The 22412-nt window shown below is 40.2% G+C and overlaps 1 protein-coding gene across 1 annotated transcript in view; it reads right to left on the reverse strand.

Moving 5' to 3' along the window:
• The window catches only part of RADX (RPA1 related single stranded DNA binding protein, X-linked), a 68353-nt gene extending 57967 nt beyond the window's left edge, over nt 1-10386 (reverse strand). The window contains exons 1-2 of the mRNA XM_084788778.1: nt 9665-10386; nt 2201-2343 (exon numbers count right to left, since the gene is read on the reverse strand). Of these exons, the coding sequence (XP_084644904.1) occupies nt 2201-2343; nt 9665-10301 (780 nt within the window). The 5' untranslated portion in view covers nt 10302-10386. The remainder of the gene's footprint in view (nt 1-2200; nt 2344-9664) is intronic.
• Between the last annotated feature and the right edge of the window lie 12026 nt (nt 10387-22412).

Consider the following 22412-nt stretch of genomic DNA (forward strand, 5'->3'; position numbering starts at 1 on the left):
ATTTTAAAACATAAAGATGGACAATACTGGTTCTTCTCCTCCTCCTCCTCCTCCTCCTCCTCCTCCTCCTCCTTCTCTTCCTTCTTCTTCTTAGGAAAGGCCATTTTAAAATAAATTATCTTTTTAATTATAGAGATTTTTCAAAATTAAACAGACAAAACACTCCTAGGACCTTGCATTATTCCTTTCTATCTGAAGAATGAATGAATTCCCTGGAGAGTCTAGTCTTTCTCTAATAACTTAACAGCAAGATTGTCCAGGGTTGCCAACTACAGCAGATCCTTCTACTACCATTCACTTGCCAATTCTTTGGACCACCGAGTCCTGCTGGCAGAGACTGCTGGCTCTGTTTCACCCACAGGGTCATGCAGAAGTTGTGGAAGGAATGGTTACATTCTCCCCAGAACATAATCACCTGGACCCTGCAGTTGGTGAAGGTATTGTATTCAATGTCCCAGCTCCACATGGCTGCCATGTTTCACTTCTTAAGGTAGAACATCTTGTCGCCTCCTGACTAGGAGCCTGTACTCCTGGAGTGCAGAATGCGAGGACAGGACACAGGGTTCCTTGCCATCCTCCACACAGGTCATGGTGGCAGCTCAGAATGGCAACGCCAGTACTGGTTATATCTTAAGAACAGTATCCCAAATTTTCTTTAGCTATTTTAATTTCTTCTCAAATGATGGTATAGTCTAAGATCATTTTTTTCTTAGCAATGCCAATACATTTTGGTAATGTATTCTTTTAATCATGAAACATATATCAAGTCCAGATTAGCCTCCAGATATTATGTTAGGCACTGAAAAGGATGAATAGCTGAGTCACTAGCCCTGATAATAGCTAAAACAGAGGACTTGGGATGTGCCCTAAACACACTTAAACCATTTATTCATATTAAGAAATTGTTCCTCATGTCAGCTCTGTAACATATCAGCATCTTCATTTGGATGATTAAAAAAAATTGAGGCTTTAAAAAGTCAAATAGCTAATGCCATAAAGACACAACACAATTGAGATTTGGAACCAGTTCATATGAATAAGAAGCTATATGACATACATAGTGAGTGGCATTCAATATTACATATGTGTAATACATGATGGATTTAAATATAAAATTTTATGTATGACTTACACACAACCGTGAGAGGGGATAATATTAACCACATTAACAGTAGATATTCTGAGTGGTAAAATCTTGGATAATATTCTCTTAATATATCCTTTTATCTTTTCTCTTAATTCCCTTCAATAAGCATACATGACTTTCAGAACCCAAACTTAACAAAACAAGTATGCTAGCTCTGGATACACACACACACACACTATAGTGTAGTATTAAGTAAAAGGAAAGCAGAGCATAAACATAAAAGAACTCCAGATCTCACAGCACTATATGGCACAGAGTCAACTTAACAGAAAAGTGTAGGAGTGGACTGACAATTAGAAAGTCCCTAGTGAATGATGATCTGCAGAAAAGGCCAATTCGCTGTATTGAGAAGTAGGGAAAACATCTTCAACAAGTGCACTTGAAGAGGAGAGGCAGGAAGGCTCCAGGGCTATTTTTCCTTTACTACTGTGCTTTCCTTTTTAAAAGTTCAACTAGGGACTAGAGCCTGCTTATATGCTGGGACAAAAGGCACAGAGAAGAAAAGATTAAAGACAAAGAAAAAAATTGTGAGTTGCGTGTGGTGGCACACACCTGCCTTTAATCCCAGCACTCGGGAAGCAGAGGCAGGTGGATCCCTGTGAGTTCAAGGCCAGCCTGGTATACAAAGTGAGTCCAGGACTAACTAGCCAAGGCCAAACAGAGAAATCCTGTCTTGAAAAACTAAAAAGACAATCTCTCAAAAAAGAAAAAAAAAAAGAAAAAAGAAAAAGAAAAAGAAAAAAAGTGTGAAAGAAAACAGCTAGATCAGGAATCTAAAGAGTGTAGCTACCTCTTTAACTGAAGTGAACCAATGGCCCTGCACAAGCTAGGTCAGTTCTCTAACAATGAGCTATATGCCAAATCCCAATTAATTTTTAATAGAAAAATCATGTAGAAAAATAATTTGAAGTAAAAAAAATATGTATTTAAAATTATTAAGTTGAACCTGTGGGAAAGGACTTAAACAAATAATTTTTGTCAATAAAAACTTAAATGCATGTGTTATAATCTATACGTTTAAATTAACATATACTATTCTAGTGCTACTTGTACCTGATATGGCTCAATCGCCTTTTTATTAGGTTTCCCATAGTATCGCAGTTTTGACTTATGCAGGATCCTCACAAGCAAAGCAGGAAAACTCTTTCTGGTACTCCAGGTCAGTTCAAGGTGTGAGAGAGAGATTATTCTGATGTCTAAAATATAAAAGATAAAAAATTGTATTTCTTAGGCCATCATAGTTTCAAAGATCTATTCTTATGTTAAAAATGAGAGCCAGACCATACCTATTATAACTCCTTCTTGCCAGAGAGTCCTTTTTAACAATTTAAATTAGAGCCTATCTATATAGCTCTCTCATATAAATTATATACTATCATCACTAAAATATGTATAGGACTCACCATATAGAATAAGATGAACACCACATAAAGTAAAACATTGCTTCCTCTAAATTTCCTTCCACCACAGCAAACCATTTCATTACACTATGTAAACATTGGGTCTAAATTTATCTCTTAATATTTTCTCCAATTAGTGTTTTCTATACACAATACAGTCATTTATTTAACTTACAATAACTAAAAGTAAGCCGGGCATGGTGGCACACGCCTTTAATCCCAGCACTCGGGAGGCAGAGGCTGGCAGATAGATGTGAGTTTGAGGCCAGCCTGGTCTACAAAGTGAGTCCAGGACAGCCAAGGCTACACAGAGAAACCCTGTCTCAAAGCAAAACAAACAAACAAAAAACCAAAAAACCAAAACAAACAAACAAACAAAAAACCCAAAAAACCAAAAAAAAAAAAAAGTAAAATAATTACAGGCCGATTATATATACTGAGTTATTTGTGTAAATTCCTGGTAATAAGTAAGTTTCATTATCAAATAAGAAAGAATAGAACCTAGATACTCAATTTAGCATTTAGACAACCAACAGTAGAACACTTAGTCTCAAATTTTTAAGTATCATGACCTGTTACTATTCTTAAAAAATTAGTAAATATCTTTTTGGAAAGTTGAGACAGGGTCTCTCTGCATAGCCTTAACTGGCCTGGAACTCACTATGTAGATCAGACTGGCCTCAAACTCTGAGATCCATTTGCTTGCCCTTGCTTCCCAATGGCTCAGATTAAAGGGGTGTGCCACCATACCTGGCCCAAAGATTTTAAATATCTTGAAGAGCTTTTTTTTTAATGTGGTTTATACTGATTAGTTTATATGTACATTATACACTTAGAAATAAAGAAACCAACAATTAATTTAATAATAAATTTAATATATATTACTATGAACAATAATCTTTTTAAAAATGACTGTTTTTATCCAAATAAAATCAGGACTGAGGAATATAGCTCAGTTATTGGAACACTAATCTACTGTGCATGCCACCATAAATTCAATCATCAATACTGACAAGAAGAAAAAAAATCAACATTTCAAATAGCTGGAAACTAGCTCAGTGGTACAGCACCTGCCTAGGATGCTTAAGGCCCTAGATTCAACACCCAACATCTCTCTCTCTCTCTCTCTCTCTCTCTCTCTCTCTCTCTCTCTCTCTCTCACACACACACACACACACACACACACACACTCTGCAGTGAGATTATTTTATACTACTATAAATCACTATAGCTTATTAGAAAATAGCTTCGTGTGGCTGGAGAGATGGCTCAGCAGTTAAGAGCACTGGTTGCTTTCTCTGAGGACCCAGTTTGATTCCTAGCACCCTGGGGCAGCTCTCAATCATTTATAACTTCAATTCCAGGGGATCTACCACCTTCCTCTGGCCTCTATGGACACAAGACAATCATGTGTTACACAAATACATATGCAATCAAAACACCATACTCTGAGCTTGACTTCACACTTATGCACACAATTGTGCACTGCCCCCTCCCCCCACTGTGTGTCCTCATACATGAATCATAACAGGATCCTTCATAGAAAAAACAAATATGGGGCTGGAGAGATGGCTCAGAGGTTAAGAGCACTGGCTGCTCTTCCAAAGGTCCTTCAATTCCCAGCAACCACATGGTGGCTCACAACCATCTATAATGAGATCTTGTGCCCTCTTCTGGACTGCAGTTGTAAAAGCAGGCAGAACACTGTATACATAATAAATGAATAAATCATAAGAAAAAGAAAACAAAGCTGAAATCCAAGACTGGAGAAAAGGTAGACTTGTCTAGTGTGGTTTCTGGCTGGGCAGTGTTGGCACACACCTTTAATCCCTGCACTCAAGAGGCAGAGGCAGGCGGATCTCTGTGAGTTCGAGGCCAGCCTGGTCTACAGAGTGAATCCAGGACAATGAAGGCTACACAGAGAGACCCTGTCTTGGGCAAAAAAAAAAAAAAAAAAAAAAAAAAAAAAGTGTGGTTTCTGTCGGATCTGCATCACCACCAGGGAACTTGATAGAAATGCAAACTTACAGGACTCTACTGCAACCCTAATGAATCAGAAACTTTTGGTAGGACTTGGAAACATCAATTTTAAAACACATTTGTGGGGCTGGAAAGATAGCACAGTCGGGAAATTTCCTATCTTACAAACATGAGGACTTGTGGTTGATCCCCCCCACTACCCATATTAAAAAAAAAAAAAAAGCTAGGCACAGCAGTACCGTCTTGCATTCTAGGTATGGCGGAGATACAAGCAGAGAAATCCCTCAGGCTTGCTGGGCAGCTAGCATACTCACCAGGCTACAGGCCACTGGGAGATGCTGTCTCACAAATGAAATGGTGGATAGAGATTAAAGAATGCAATCCCAGATTGTTCTCTGGCCTCCAAACACATACATGGGCACATGTGCAACTGCATCAATACAAATATGTATACACCCCCAAAAAAGCACTTTGGAGGTGTGAGTAGACCACTCATGTTTATCAGTGTTATCCTAAATGCCACCAAAGTGGTAAAGGTCATTATTAGAAAAAAAAATAGAATCTGAGGCAAAAAGAAATATAGAGGAAAATTATCATACTGATGTGGCAACATTCACCAAGAAGGTATTAACCAGTTAAGAAATTAACTGTGGTGCCGGGCGTGGTAGCACATGCCTTAAATCAGAGCACTCGAGAGGCAGAGGCTAGCAGATGACTATGAGTTCGAGGCCAGCTTGGTCTACAAAGAGAGTCCAGGACAGTCAAGGCTACACAGAGAGACCCTGTCTCAAAAAACTAAAAAACCAAAAACCACAAAAAATAAATAAATAAAAATAAAAAAAGAAGAATTTAACTGTGTGAACATGAGTTATGAGTGGAGAAGAACATTGTGGGTCTGGCTCTATCACTCTGACTTATTCCCTTAAGATTGCTCTATCACTCCTGGCTTTACTGGCTTTTTTTTTTAAAAACATGGGCCCATAAGGCCTTACAGAGACTTAAACTGCCAACCAGAGAGCCTGCATGGGAATAATTGAGGCTCTCTGGACATATGTTACAGTTGTGTAGCTTGATCTTTTTGTGGGACTCTCAAGAGTGGGAGCAGAGGTTGTCTCTGACTCGGTTGCCTGCATTGGGGACACTTTTCCTCTTACTCAGCTGCTTTGTCCATGCTTCAGAGGAGAGGAGGTGCCTAGTCTTACAGCAACTTGATGTGCCAGGGCTGAGTGATATCCATTAGAGGCCCTGCCCTTTTTCTGAAGAGAAAGAGGAGTGAATGGGGGTGGGAGAGGAGAGGAGGGAGGAAAAACTGCAGTTGGTCAGGATGTAAAATAAGAACAAATATAATAAATACGCAAATCTAAAAAATAGAAGAGCCTTGTGGCCCTTGCATGAGGCATGTATTCAGTTGTCAGCAAGTACATGGTTCACAATCATCTGTGACTCCAGTTTCAGAGCATCCTAACATCCTCTGGCTTCCTTGGGCACCAGGCACGCACACTGTGCATATATTTGCATGCAGACAAAACACCCATACACATGAAATAAAAGTGAGCAAATAATGAAACAAAACAAATAAACAAAAAAGCTGGGCGTAACGGTACACATGCTTGTGATCTCAGAGTCTGGAAGACTATGCCTTTCCAGGCCAGCCTGGGTTGTAAGGCAAGACCTTGTCTCCAAAAGCTAGAGAAATGGGTAAAGGTGCTTGCCACCCTAGACTCACATGTGCAAGAAGAGAACATGCATCCCAAAGTTGTCCTATGACCTTCACACAGTCACATGAAATCGAGGTTCTCTGCCCTGACCCTATACCCACAAATAAATATAAAAATTAAAACTAGAAAAAAACAAAACAAAACAAACAGTGCCTGGTTGCCACACCGGCTGTAGTCCCAGGCCTTGGAAGCTAGAGACAGGGGATAAGAAATTCCCTGGACAGCCTGGGCTGTATGAGACCTCCCTTGCCTCAAAATAATAATTTTTTTATAAGTAGAAAATATTAAAAGGATGTCTGTAAGGTTGCAGTGTGAGCTGCCACATTTTACTTGGGGTGTAAACAAGGAATGAGAAAGACACTCTTTTTTGGGGTACCTGAAAGTTTCTAGATCTTGTTGGCGGGTGGACCACATAATCATGTATAAGAGTACATTGAGTGGGTTGGATACACCTTTTTCATGTTACTGTGTAAAGCTAAAACTTAATAAAAAGATTCAAAGGGATGAAACATAAGCAAAGTTAGCACAAAAGGATACCATAAAAATATCTGCAGCATAGAGAAACCACAAACTTAATACCTATTAGGAAAGAAATTCAGTAAATGAAAAATAAAAAGACAAACTTGGAGTGTGGTTCAGCTATAAAGCCCTTCTAGAGCCTATTGGAAACCTCAGGTTTAGTTCCTAACTGCAAAAAGAAAAATAAGACAAAGGGCATTATTTTAAAATAGCAAGGTATGGGGAAATGGGCAATCATGCATATACTGTTAAATTTTCAGAAAATAATTTATCAATACCCACTGAATTAAAAAATAAAAAAACTCAGGCCAGGCATGGTGGCACATGCCTTTAATCCCAGCACTTGGGAAGCAGAGGCAGATGGATCTCTGTGAGTTCGAGCCAGCCTGTTCTATAAAGTGAGTCCAGGACAGCCAGGGCTACACAGAGAAACCCTGTCTCAAAAAAACAGCAATAAATAAATAAATAAATAATAAATAAAAATAAAAATGCAAAAACAAAACCAATCAACAAACACACCCCTCAAAACAAAACAAAAAACCCCAAAACCAAAACAAAACAAACAAAACAAAACACCCAGGAAAAAAAACCCAAAAAAACCCTCAAGTATTTTTTAACTAATTATACTTCTAGGAATCCATCCTTTCAACAGAAACACTCAAATACAGTCAATACTCACATACCTTACTTATATTTGACACTATTTGCAATACTGAGAATGCCTAAAGTAATAAATTATGATACATGGTACAATTATAGAAGTTATCATATTTCTACCCTGTGGAATATTGAATTTATAGAAATACTCCAGAGATGCTTGAAGTATGTTATATGGAAATGTGACATAATTACTTTTATTTTTTCAAAAATGTATGCTATACTCTTAAGTTTGAAATTTTAATAGGAATGTTTAAGACACACAAAGGTTAAAGATGCATTTCAGTAAATTCCAAATTTTATCATTTACGTTGTTAAACAGAAAACAAACCTGAAGTCTTGATTTTACTCACTTTCTAGATTTTGCTACTATGCTTTCAATACAATCAGATCTCACAATTTTAACACAATATATTTTAAATTTTTAATTTTTTAGCACAGGGACATTACTTTTGTAATAAAATACCACTTTGATACCTACTGGATGTGACTTTCTTAAGAACAGAAAATCAAATCGACTTTTATAAATTATTACTCCCTTTAATTCTCCTAAACCAACTGCCCTTTTATAAATTAAAATGTAAACATATAAATGAATAACATTCTCACCACAGGTACTTTGCTTTTATATCTTCGTTATCTAAGCACTCATTGACTACAAATGTCTATGACTCTTTTGTGATTTTGAGTGGATACGACAATAAACTCATATTTTTGAACCAGTTATCTTTTTATGTTTAAATCTGTTACTTTTGCTTGCCATAGCAAGAATCCCCGTGACTTAGAATTGTAGTAACAACATAAAGAGAAAAGGGGGTGTGGCTGGGCAAGTGGCTCTTCTGGTATATATAGTGTTTGCTTAGCATGCAGGAAATCCTGAGTTGCATCCGAACTCCTGTAATTCCAACACCTGAGAGATAGAGGCAGGGGGATTGGGAGTTTGGGACTAGCCTGGGATATGTGAGCCTCTCTCCAAAAACAAAAACAAAAAAGGTCTAAAACTAGTAAATGTACAAGATTATTTTCTTTTTCGTTTGTTTGTTTGTTTGTTTTTGTGGAGGTTTTTGCATGTTGTCCCTTCCATTTCTTATGTGTTCAGCCTGTAGTGTTACCATACACCTTAATTATATGTCTTTCACTAAAAGACTTTTAAAAAAGCACTTATTGATGACAAACTGGCTAACTTCCTACTCCTGATACAGGAAATACAAACTTCCTGTATCAAGGAAAATGATCATTTGAAGCATTTCTACAACCACACCTTCAAAAAAAAATACTTGCATGAGTTTTACATTCAATGTCATAAACGAGATGTTTTAGTTAATGTAAATTATCATATCACTGAACATCCCCTTTGAACAAATGTTCAATCTTAAAACATACAGTGCTGCAAATGTTTATGTAAAATCCAAAGCAATACCTACCTACTTCAACCTACACACTTTTCACAACTGAAATGGGACTGCGACTAACATTAATTAAAACCATACGCAGGAGAAGTACTAAAAAGCAAGTCCTCAATCTTTCTGCTAAACGAAATTTAAAACACAGTTAGGTATTTGCAGTCAATCCAAGAGGCCACAGGCTGCGTGAAGGTAAGGTGGTCACTACGCCTCCTGGCTTGCAGGGACCAATACAAAAGCATTTTCTTTTCGTTTGCAGGAGCTCCCAAACTCTTAACTGTCCTGCTCTGGCTGCTGCTTGTTTTTGAGATAAGGTGTCTCTCTGGAGCTGATACTACCCTGGAATCTGACCTCAGTTCTCCTGCCCCAGTCTCCCCAGATGCTAGTCTTCCTGGTGTGTGTGTGTGTGTGTGTGTGTGTGTGTGTGTGAGAGAGAGAGAGAGAGAGAGAGAGAGAGAGAGAGAGAGAGAGAGAGAGAGAGAGAGAGAGAGAGAGAGAATGAGCGCGGGAGAGCCTGGTGGTGGTGGCATACACCTTTAATCCCAGCAGAGGCAGAGGCAGGAGGATCACTGTGAATTTGAGGCCAGCCTGGTCTACAAAGCAGGTCCAGGATAGCCATGGCTACACAGAGAAATCCTGTCTCGAAAAACAAAACAAAACAAACAAACAAACAAAAACAAAAACAAAAAACAAAAAAACAGCAGCAACAAAACAAACTTGCCTCTGGAGTTAAGGGTACACAGAGAAACCCTGTCTCGAAAAACCGAAAAACCAAACCAAACAAAACCAAAACAACAACAAAACCAAAAAAACTTGCCTCCGTTCCCTCCAATTACTTACTGTTAAAATTGAATTCCTCGGGGTGCTTGTTGGTCTTCCAGATATCTCCATAAGGATCTTCGTTATTCCATAGCGCCAGGTAGTGACTCCTGCCGCCTCTTAGAGGCCTCTCTGGCTTTTCCTCGTGTTCCCTGTTTCTAAATGGAGTTTCTACAGAAATATCATCTCGGAGCTCCCCACAGTGGGCCTTATCAATGCATAGGATTCCCTGACCCAATCTTTTCTCGTTGTAAAGACACGAGACCCTGAAAATTTTCATTTCTATGCCAACTTTGAGAATATTCTGATAAACAAGATAGTTTAAGCTGGGGTCTAAGTAGCACTTCTCCTGGTACACTCCGTCCGAGATCGTCACATCATAGCAGTAAAGGGGAGGCTTGGGCACTGTGTCCCGTGGCTCGTCCTCTAAAAGGTACCTTTGGACGGCCAGTACAGTGACAGGCACCACTTCCGAGAGGGTGACACACTGTCTAGGGGAGCCGGTTATTTGCTCAAGAACCTTCTGGATCCAGGACCTATGCCTAGGGCCTCTTCGAATCACTCCTCCCGGGACCCCAGCCGGATCTCTTATGGGGTGCTGCCAGTAGAGGCCAGCGTGGGAGGGTCCAGCCTGAGGCTGACCCGACTCACCAGACATCTCACACTCTAAAAAGCTTACTTGCCCGGCCTAAGGTCCAAAAGTATGGAGAAATCAACCACCTCACGGCTGACCGACCGAAGCGCGCGCGTGGTCGGCGAGGACTGGTCTAGTTCCGCCTTGGCGCTTGGCGCTTGGCGCTTGGCGCCAAAATTCCACGCCTGCGCATTAGCTTTCCCGCCTTGCTTTGGCCCCCTAGGGTGAGTCTTCGAGACAGTGTTTCTAAGGAGCTGCACGAGAGGAGACGAGAAGCAGCCGAAGGAGTTCGGTCTTTGGGTTTCCTCAGCTCACTGAGTTCCAACTAGGGGGAGGGGAGGCAAGGGACTGGGAGGAGAAAAGCGTGGTTGTCAGGGTTTCCAAAGTACAGCAGCTGCCTGAATAAAAAGCAAGGAGCGTTGCTGCCCCCACCCTCACCCTCACCCTCACCCCCACCCCCACCCCTACTCCCATCCCCAGGAGAGCATGGTGGAAAGTAGCTGTGACTCTCAGCATCTGCATCGGCCCCCTGCTGGGTGGAGTCTTTCAGAGGACAACTATGGTAGGCTCCTGTCCTGGTCCCTCTCTTCAACTGCTGAGACGACCTTTCTTAAAAAACAAAACAAAACAATAAAAGGTGGACAGTGCTTTAGGAATGATACCCAAGAATGTCTCGAGAGCTACGAACACACATATGCCTACTCAGGGACTCACACACACCACACACTACACACCTAATTCCCTAAGTGTAGATGCTTCCTCAAGTTCATTGCTAAGTCTCAAGTGGCAAAACCAGTATATGTGGCATAGCATTCTGTGTAAGTCCTCAAATGAATAAACAAAAGTATGGAATTTTTGGCGGGTGATGGTGGCGTGCGCCTTTAATCCCAGCACTCCGGGGAAGGCAGAGGCAGGCAGATCTCTGTGAATTCAAGGCCAGCCTGGTCTACAAAGCGAGTCCAAGACAGCCAAGGCTACACAGAGAAACCCTGTCTTGAAAAAAATATGGAATTTGACAGGATTTACTGCAGATACCATTTTAGTTCATTGATTTATTTACGTTACATCCCAAAAGAAATTTTCAGGTAGTTGTTCCGCTTGTTGTGGAAGCAGCTGGGAGCTGGAGAGAGCTTGTGTGGGAGGGCAGGCAAACAAGCGAGCTCAGGCTGGAGGGAGCAGCGCAAGGCACTGAGCAGCCCCAGAGCAGCTAGAGGGCAGCCCAAGTAGGGCCTCTGTCCCCACCCCCCACTGGGCGGGGCAGTGCCAGGTGCTCCCCTTGCTGGTGGCCTGAGGTGGTGGCTGAGCAGACCACACAGGACGGTGAAGTGTTGCCACCTCAGCCTGTGGCCACGGGGCCCTTGATGGGAGGGCAAGGAAGAGGAGGGAAGCTGCGGCAGCTGCAGCTGCGACAGCATGTCACCCGGTGTGGTGGCGCAGGCCTTTAATCCCAGCACTCGGGAGGCAGAGGCAGGTGGATCTCTTGTGAGCTCAAGGCCAGTCTGGACTACCAAGTGAGTCCAGTACAGCTGGGGCTGTTACACAAAGAAGCCCTATCTCGAAAAACAAAAACAAACAAAAAACAAACAAACAAACAAAAAAAGAGACGCATGGACACGACTTAGTCAAGCTCACTGAAAGCAAACATGATGTTTCAATCCTCGGAGGACTCCATGAATTTGTTGTTTCGTTTTGTGGACCACAAGGAACACTAATGAAGGAGGGGTGTGGAAAGTTAGAGTAGATCTTCCTGATAAATACCCTATCAAATCTCCGTCTATAGGATTCATGAATAAAAATTTCCATCCCAACGTTGATGAAGCGTCAGGAACTGTGTCTAGATGTAATTAATCAAACACAGCTCTCTATGATCTTACCAATATATTTGAGTCCTTCTTGCCCCAGTTATTGGCCTATCCTAACCTAAACCAATAGACCTTCTGAATGGTGATGTTGCAGCCATGTACCTCCACGGACCAGAAGAATACAAGCAGAAAATTAAAGAGTACATCCAGAAGTATGCAACGGAGGGGGCCCTGAAGGAACTTGTCAGAGAGTTCTAGGTATGAACTTTTCTGGAAGAAGAGGTCCAGGACATGGAGTTGTAGTAGAAAATGCACCTGCCTTTCAGAAAGACCTAACCATGAGAAGCAGACTCTAATATTCATATTTAAACAAAGCATTTTTATTACTAAATAAGGTTTTTATGAATAATAGCACACACACACATATAAAATCAACCTGAGGTGCATAGCATATTCCCACATTCCATTTTAGTAGCCATATGCAGTCCGAATGCATGCATTCGTAAGTCCATTTGGCCAAGTCACAGCCCCTGTGCTAATGAACTGTCAAGAATTTGCAACACTGATGGGGAAACACGTGTAAAACTAACAGGAAAAGGTTGCTTTTTATTGATGGTTCCAAAGAAAAAAATCAAATGTACCAGCTCTTGGATGAAGATAAAACAGATTTTTCCAGAGTGGAAAGGGAAAGGTTGAGAGGCATGCTTTGGGGTCCTGGGAAGCTAGCCATGTATATGTCAGTCGCCCCCAGGTCCTAAGTGGCCCTTTCTAAGGAGCAGTGTGAGCTGCGGACTTGAATGAGAAGTGAGACTTAGAACCTTTTTTTTTTTTTTAACTTGGATTTAAGTGCACTTTTCTCGATCAATCCCTGCCTTCCATGCTACCAGACCTGCAGCCCATTGGTTTGCCTTTGGAGAGCATTTGGGAAGTGCTTTCTGAACCCATTTCTTTCTTTTGGGGAGGGTGGGGGACAGCTTGTCATCCAGAGATTTTTTTTAATTTTAATTTTATTTTTATTTATTTATTTATTTATTTTTTAGAGAGCAAGCCTGAAGGAGAAAAGTGACGGGAAGATGCAGAGTTATATCCAATCCTAGCACTGGGGCTGCTGGAGACCACTGCCCTGGACTCAGCTGTTAAAAACTGAAAGCAGTTTTGTTTAATTTTTTCCCCTCTTTTAAAAATATTTTTATTTGTGTGGATTGTACTTAGGTTACAGATTTAACTTTCATGTACCAGAGACAGTCTCCTCCCTGGACAAGGTGCTCAGTGGATCATCAGATGGAAGGAAGACTGGCTGGCCCCACGGCTTGAGGCCCTTCTTGACTCTTTAACTGCAGGCTTAGTTTTCCTTCTGGAAGCTGATTCAGGGCAGCAGCCCGGTTGCTAACTGCCTATGGGAGAGAGTAATGTGGGTATTTGATAACCACAACATCCTAAGTCTAATACAAATGAAACAAATGGAAATTCTTGTACCCAAAATGGCTTGAGGTGAGGAAGAGCCACTTCTGTGATGGACCAGGGAGAAGGCGGTTAGTTTGTAATGGAGGCAGGTTGTGAGGGGTGACACTCTCTCCCTCTGCCATAATAGCAAGTCAAGACAGCTGGAAGCCCCCCACCCCCCACCCGGCCTGCTGCTACCCAGCATCTGCTCAGCTAACAGCCATCCAGAGTGCCCAGCAGTTTCAGATCTGACTCTGGAGGGAATTTGGAGACAGTGTGGACAGCAGTTGTGCTCTGTACTGGAACAGTAGAAAGTAGCCAGTCCTAAGATCCTCTGAAGACATTTGAATGTCCTGATGGATTAACTTTTCCTTTGATGTGTGTTTTTAGTTTAGAAGTGCTATATTCCACAAGGTTTAAATCAATGAGGTTGGAAGACACATATCCTTTTTTTTTTTAATTCAAAAAGCACAATCAGAGCTGGGCGGTGGTGGCTCACGCCTTTAATCCCAGCACTTGGGAGGCAGAGGCAGGTGGATCTCTGTGAGTTCGAGGCCAGCCTGGTCTACAAAGTGAGTCCAGGACAGCCAAGGCGAACACAGAGAGACCCTGTCTCGAAAAACCAACCAAGCAACCAACCAACAACAACAACAAAAAACCCACAATCAGTCTTTCCTTTGAAAATCTATGTAAAGTGCAACTTTTAGCATGATTATTTTCCTAAATAAAAAATTGAACATTTACTTATTTTATGTAAAGTATGGGCATGAAGCAAAAGGTTTTCTTTGGGGGAAATGTAGCAGTTCTGTGGGTCTGTAGTTAGTTCACTGTACTGTCTCTGGCACCCTGGCTTGCTGGAAGGTGACCTTAGCTGTGTCCCATGTAACACTGCTTATCATGCACTCTAGCGTGCCTTCCTGTGGACTAGCCATTTGCTCATGCTGTAGCCTTCACTGTGGGTGATACATAAGGCAGCCTAGAACTGCTGAGTGGTGATTGTGAGTTTAAACAATAAAAATGTATTTTTTTCAATACTGGAAAGAAAGATGGAAAGAAAGAAAGAAAGAAAGAAGTTTAATGCCAGGCAGTGGTGGCACACACCTTTAATCCCAGCACTCAGGCTGTAGAGGCAGGCGGATCTCTGTGAGTTCAAGACTAGGCTGGTCTACAAAGTTAGTCCATGACAGCCAAGGCTACACAGAGAAACCCTTTCTTGAAAAACAAACAAAAAAAAAAAAAAAAAACACACACACACACACACACAAAACAAAAAACCGACAAAAAAAAAAAAAAAAAAAAAAAAAACCAAAAACCAAAACAAAAACATTTCCCTTCCCTCATTTCCAGGTCTCTTCCTCTCACCTCTGTCCCCCTCCTTCTTTTCCTCTACCTTTCTTCTCAGAGAAGGGGAGACTGCCTACGATTATCATCCTGTCTTGGCATATCAAGTAGCGTTGGACACACCTTCCAGCTCCCAGGAGCCTCCCCTGTTCCACAGAGGCCCACAAACCTGTTTTAGTTCTTCTACCAGCCATCAGCATTTCCTCACACCTGATCCCCACCCATTTCCCTCAGCACCCCTCTCCCACCCAGATCCTCCCTTCATCTACTTCAGATTTTATTTCCCCTTCTGAATGAAATACAAGCATCCTCCCTTGGGCCCTCCCCACTACTTATCTTCTTTGGGTCATGGATTGTAGTATGTTTATCCTGTACTTTATGGCTAATATCCACTTATAAGTGAGTATATACCCATGAATGTCTTTCTGGGATTAGATTACCTCACTCAGGATGATCTTTTCTAGTTCCACGCATTTGCCTGCAAATTTCAAGATTTCCTTGTTTTTAATAGCTGGGTAGTGTTCCATTGTATAAATGTACCACAGTTTCTTTATCCATTCTTCGACTGAGGGACATCTAGGTTGTTTCCAGGTTCTGGCTATTACGAATAAGGCAGCTACCCAGGAGCAGTATAGCTGGCTCTTGAGATAGACCCATTCCTCGTTTTGTGAGAAAGCTTCAGATTAATTTTCAAAGTGGTTGTACAAGTTTGCACAAGTGTTCCCCTTGCTCTATATCCTCACCAGTACATGCTGTCACTTGAGTTTTTGATCTTAAGCCATTCTACTTGGTGTAAAATGGTATCTCGGCATTATTTTGATTTGCATTTCCTTCATTGAACATTTCTTTAAGTGCTTCTCAGCCATTGGAGTTTCCTATGTTGCAGATTCTGTTCATCTAAGTACCCCAATTTTAAAATAGGTTATTTGGTTTGTTCAAGTTTAATTTCTCATGTTTAATATTAGCTCTCTGTCTGATGGATGTAGTGCTGATGAAGATCTTTTCCCATTCTGTGGACTGCTGTTTTGTCCTATTGATGGCATCCTTTGCCTTACAGAAGCTTTTCATTTTCATGAGGTCCCATTTATTAATTGTTAATCTTACTGCTTGAGCTATTTGGCGTTCTGTTCAGGAAGCTATCTCTTGTATCAATGCCTTCAGAGCTTTCCCTACTTTGTCTTCTAATAGATTTAGTGTATCAAGTTTTATGTTTAAGTCTTTGGTTCATTTGGTCTTGAGATTTGTGCAAGGCAATAAATAAAGATATATTTACAATTTTCTACACGCAGACATCCAGTTAGGCCAGCACCATTTATTGAACATGCTTTCTTTTTTCCATTATGTGGTTTTGGCTTCTTTATCAAAATCAAGTGTCCGTAGGTATGTGGGTTTATTTCTAGGTCTTCAATTATATTCCATTAATGAATCTGTTCACTTTTTTGCCAATACCATGTAATTTTTATTACTATTGTTCCATAGTATAGCTTGAAATTAGGGATGGTGATACCTCCAGAAGTTCATTTATTGTATAGGATTGTTTTAGATATCCTTATATTTTTCCTCTCCAAGTTCTTTATGAAGGCACTTAGTGCTATGAACTTCACTCAGCACACCTTTCATTATGCCCCATAAGTTTAGGTATATTGTACATTCATTTTCATTGAATTCTGGAACTTTTTAATTTCTTTCTTTATTCCTTCCTTGACCTATTGGTCATTGAGTAGAGACTTGCTCAGTTTCCATGAGTTTGTAGGCTTTCTCTTGTTTCTGTTGTTGAAGTCCACCTGTTGTTTCATTTTTTTTTGTATCTGTTAAGACTTGCTTTGTGTCCAAGTATATGGTCAATTTTGGAGGAGGTAACATGAAGTGCTAGAAGAAGGTACGTTCTTTTGTGTTTTGGTGAAATGTTCTGTAGATATCTTTTAGGCCCCTTTGATTCATGACACCTATTAGTTTCATTATTTCTCCATTTAGTCTTTTATGATTCTGTCTATTGGTAAGAGTGGGGTGTTGAAGTCTCCCACTATTAATATGTGGGGTTCGATGTGTGATTTAAGCTTTAGTAATGTTTCTTTTACAAATGTGGGTGCTCTTGCATTTGGGTCATAGATATTCAGAATTGAGACATTACCTTGGTGGATTTTTCCTTTGATAAGTATGAAGTGTCCTTCCCCATCTCTTTTGATAAATTTTGGTTGAAAGTCTACTTTTTTAGATATTAGAATGGCTACTCCAGCTTGCTTCTTGGGTCCATTTGCTTGGAAAATCTTTTCCAACCCTTTCTCTGAGGTAATGTTTATATATTTGTTGCTAAGTTTCTTGTATGCAGCAGAATGATGGATTGTGTTTTTGCATCCATTCTGTTAGCTTGTGTCTTTTTATTGGGGATTTGAGTCCATTTATGTTGAAAGATATTAATGACTAATGCTTGTTAATTCCTATTATCTTGATGTTGATGGTGGTAGTGTGTATACATTTTCTTTCCTTTTTTCTTTTCTTTTTTCTTTCTTTTTTTTTTATTTTGCTGGTGTAAACTTATTTCTTTTCTATGTTTTCTTGGCTTTAGTTAAACTTCTTGTGTTGGCGTTTTCCTTCTAGTATCCTCTGTAGGGTTGGATTTGTGAATAGATGTTGTTGACACTTGGTTTTGTCATGGAATATCTTTTCTTCTCCGTCTATGTTGATTGAAAATTTTTCTGGGTATAGTAAGTTTGGGCTGTCATCTATTGTCTCTTAGAGACTGCAACACATCTGCCCAGGCCCTTTTGATTTTTATAGTCTCTGCTGAGAAGCAGATGTAATTCTGATAGGTCTCCTTTTATATGTTACTTGGCCTTTTCCTCTTGCAGCTTTTAATTTCTTTCTTTTATTTGTACATTTAGTATTTTGATTATTATGTGGCAAGAGGATTTTATTTTTTGGTTCAATGTATTTGGTGTTCTGTAAGTTTCTTTGTTTTTCTTTTTTTTTCTGAGACAGGGTTTCTGTGTATAGCCATGGCTGTCCCGGACTCACTTTGCAGACCAGCCTGGCCTCAACTCACAGAGATCCACCTGCCTCTGCATCCCAGAGCGCTGGGGTTAAAGGTGTGCACCACCGAGCCCGGGTTCTGTAAGTTTCTTGTACATTTATAGGCACCTCTTTCTTTAGGTTAGGGAAATTTTCTTTCTTTCTTTTTTTTAAAATATTTTTATTTAACTTTAATTTATGTGCATTGGTGTGAAGTGTCAGATCTTAGAGTTACAGACAGTTGTGAACTGCCATGTGGGTGCTGGGAATTGAACCCGGGACCTTTGGAAGAGCAGACAGCGCTCTTAAGCACTGAGCCAACTCTCCAGCCCCCAGGTTAGGGAAATTTTCATCTATGGTTTTGTTGAAAATATTTTCTGGGCCTCTGAGCTGGGAATCATTTCCTTCTTCTATTCCTATTATCCTGAGGTTTAGTCTTTTCATTATGCTCCAAATTTCCTGGATGTTTTGTATTAGAAACTTTCAAATTTGACATTTTCTTTGAGTGATGTACTAATTTCTTCTATCATAATTTCTACACCTGAGATTCTCTCTTCCATCTTTTGTATTCTGTTGGTGATGCTTGAGTCTGTAGTTTCTGTTCTCTTCCCTAAGTTCAGGTGGTGGCTCTTGTTGATTGTGTTCTTAAATGCTGTCCTTTAGCCATCTGGTGGTCTGTGGTTCTGGCAGACATCCAATAATTCAGGCTGAGATGTGGCCAGAAAATGCAGTGCCTGGGAGCAGATGTGGTTTACCTCTGTTGAGAGTGTTTTAGGGGTACAAGTAGGCAGGGGTATGGGGGGGGACAAATTCACCTGGTGACTCCTAATGGCTGCATACCTCTCAGAATGTAGGGAGGGAATGCAACCAGGCGGAGTGTGCAAGGGGAAAGACATAGCTCATTGCTGAAGGGCTTGCACAGGGGGACCCAATAGGCCGGGGACTGGGGTGTAGGGGTCTCACTTGTCTGTACCAGTTGGCAGCAGGCCTCCACAGATGCAGGCTGAGCTTTGAGCTGGGGACGGGATGCACAGAGGATCCTACCATTAAGCTTCAAGCTTCTCTATTTAGAGGAACTTAATTAATCCTGGTGTATTTGTGCACACTTTCAATTCTAGGACTTATGAGGTAGAGGCAGACCTCTGTGAATTTGAGGATAGCCTGGTCTATAGAAAGCAAGTTTCAGGTAAGCAAAGGCTACAGAGTAAGACCATGTTTAAAAATAAAACAGCTTAATTGAAATATTTCAAGTCTGCTTCATCCACAGTCTAAACTATACACACAATGTAATTTATGTTTAAGAGCATTGTATCTCAAAGTCCAGGTCCATCCAGTGAAGTCATGAAAGATGGCTTTTTGACAGCTATGCTTGGTAAGTGGATATTGTTTCAATAGGAAGAATGTTTGTTTTTACACTAGTAATAATAAAGATAAATGCGACTAAGGATATGTGCATATAATTGTAGCTAAAAGTGTGCATCACACTGCATTAAGAGGACTACTTATTTAATATTGTAAGGATAAATACTCGTTGGTGTGTTATTAGTAAGCGTATATGTTAGGGTCAACTACAGTACACAATAACAGAATTAGTAAGGTAAATGACTTTGAGTGTCTGTAATCGGTATCCCCTTTCATCTGGAACATTTTTTGTAATGCCTATATAGGTTAAAATAGTAAAATCAGGGAAAACAATGCTGTTTGCTTGTTTGTTTTTGATTTGCAAAATATTTGCTCATTTTAGTTTTACATGTATGGGTGTTTTGTCTACATAGATGTCTGTGTACCACTTATGTGCAGTGCCCACAGAGGCCAGAAGAGAAAGTGGGGTCTCTTGGAACTAGATGTACATTGACTGAGCCACCATATGGGTGCTGGAAGCTGAACCCAGATTTTGGGGAAGAACAGCCAGTGCTCTTAATCACTGAGCTCCAGCCCTGAAACAATGTTTTAAAAGGACATGTGAAAGATTCAAATACTTTAACATAATGTGAAATGACTCTGATAATTCATTGAATTTGGTGCACATACAAGCTCTACTGAGTTTCTTTATCTTTAAAACTGTACTAACTAATAAAATTAGTATTAGTTGTTGAAATGTAAAGTTAGTTTGGGTGAGTGATTAAAATAAAAAAAAACTGTTGAAAAGTTTTTAAAATGCTCTCACTGTTACTGTTTTTTTTTCCTCTAAAAGATAAAAGCACAGCATAAAACAATAGGGTTGTAGAAGTACAAGAAGCCACTAGATTCCCTGTAACTTGGTTTTCTTCAAACTGCCCAGTGTGAAGCTTAATATTACAAAGCCAATTTATTAGTCATAAGCTGGACATAAAAACATGATAAAAAGAAAAATCATAGCAAGTATTTCCCATCATAAGAATCATTTCATTAAAAATTGTTTTATTAGGAATAGTGAGAAGGTTCACTGAGTAAAAGCACTGGCTGCTCTTCCAAAGGACCTAGGTTCAGTTCCCAGCACCAACATGGTGTCTCACAACTGTCTGTAACTCCAATTCAATGGTATATTCTCCTTTGGTCTTTGAGGGCATGTGGCATACAGACAAAACATCCATGTACATCAAGTACAAATAAATCTTTAAAAATTTGTCTCAGATTTGTTGGCATGTATATGGGTAGAGTCTACTATAAAATGAATTTCTTGGTATAGGTTGGACCCAAAAAATGCCAAGGTCTCTATTATACTTAAATCCCTTTTGGTTACAAATGAACAAACTGGGCATAAGAAAAGCTACTAATGTGAACAAGATCAAACAGTGGTAAGTGAGTGACAGAGCACCAAGACTTGTAGCCAGGCTTTCAGATTAGCAAACTGCATAACAAGCCTTGGATTATTCCTTCCAAAGTAACTTTTTGTTTTCATCATGAGTTTTTCATTTTTACTAAAAATGCCTTTTCTATTTCTGAGACAATTTGTGTTTGTTTCTTTTCTTTATAATTTATTCCAGCCCTGGTGTCTTTGTTTCTTATGTAGGTCAGATTGGCTTGATTTTTTTTTATGTAGCATAGGCTGGACTCCCGATCCTCCTTCCTTAATTATAGGTGATCACCCTGCATCTGGTTGATTTTCTTTTTCTTTTTAATTATCTGTTTAGATTATAATTACATAATTTCCCCCATCCCTTTCCTCCCTGTGAACTGTCCCACAGAATCTCCTTGGCTTCTTTCAAATTCATGGGCTCTTTTTCCTTTTATTGTTGCTACATACATATATTCCTAAATACATAAATACAATCTGCTCAGTCTGTATAATGTTATTTATGTGCATGTTTTCAGAGATGGCCATTTGGGACTGGAACCAATTGTTGTGCTGTGCCCTGGTTAAAACTACCCAGCCAGGCTTGGTGGCTCATGCTTGTAATCTCAGCACTTGGGGAAGGTGGGTAAGACAGAGGCAGGAGGATTTCTGTGAATTCGAGGTCAGCCTAGTTTACAGAGCTATTCCAGGATAGCCAAGGCTACATATCTGACAAAAGAAAGAAAGAAAGAAAAAGGAAAAAAGGAAAAGAAAAAGACCACTTCACCCAATCTCAGCGTTCCTTAGTTGCCTGCAGTTCATTATCTAGGGTTGAGGTCTCACTCTATCCCCCATCTAAGTTAACATGTATTTTGGTGCCGCCATTTTCAGTTCATGTTTAGGCAGTCATTTGGTGAGATTTGATGGGCGCAGCTTCTGACATGTCTAAGAGATACAATCTCACAGCAAACTTCCTGTTACTTTGGTTCTTACTTGGCCCCATCTTCACAATGATCCCTGGGCCTAGGGTACAGGAGCTATGTTGTAGATATATCAGTTGGGAGTGGGCTCCACAACTCTGCACTTTGATTGGTTGTGGTTTTCTATAATGGTTTCCATCTGTTGCAAAGAGATGTTTCCTTGATGAGGGGTGAGGACCACATTTATCTATGTATATAAAGACACATACTTAGAGTGAAATTATGTTAGTGTAGTGAAGTGGTGGTTATAAGTTCTGCTTCAAGATCCACAACTTCACTAGCCAGAGTTTCAGGACCAAGCATGATTTCCCTCTGTTGAGTGTGCCTTGTCCAACTACAGAACTGTCAGTTACTGCGCGTTGCTACTGCAACTTAGGGATACTACCTAGGGATATTGTGTCATAATGGTTGGTTTTGTGGTTCATATACATCATAGTTGTGTGGGACTATTAGTTGCTTCTTACCCCTCGGAAACTTTCATAGTATCTTTTGATACCGTGAAAGTTAGTCATCATAGATGAGGCATTCAGGTAAGATCCAGCTCAGATATTCTGGGTCCTGTGTTCAGAATATATAGTATTTTCATAAAAAGAGAATTATCTTTAAGCTCTGGGAGGCAACCAAGGGCAACAGCAACAGTCCATCATGTTTTAGAAGTCTATTGGGCAACGTTTACCAACAACACAAAAGGAGGCTTCTCATGCCTGGTGCTCGTTTTGTTTTGTTTTTAAAGTAGTCTATGGTTCTTGCGAGGAGCACTGCCATCTCAAATGGGAACATTTCACTTAAACCATATATGCATGCT

Source organism: Acomys minous (assembly GCF_964271855.1).
Source record: "Acomys minous genome assembly, chromosome: 7".
NCBI classification, from domain to species: Eukaryota; Metazoa; Chordata; class Mammalia; order Rodentia; family Muridae; genus Acomys; species Acomys minous.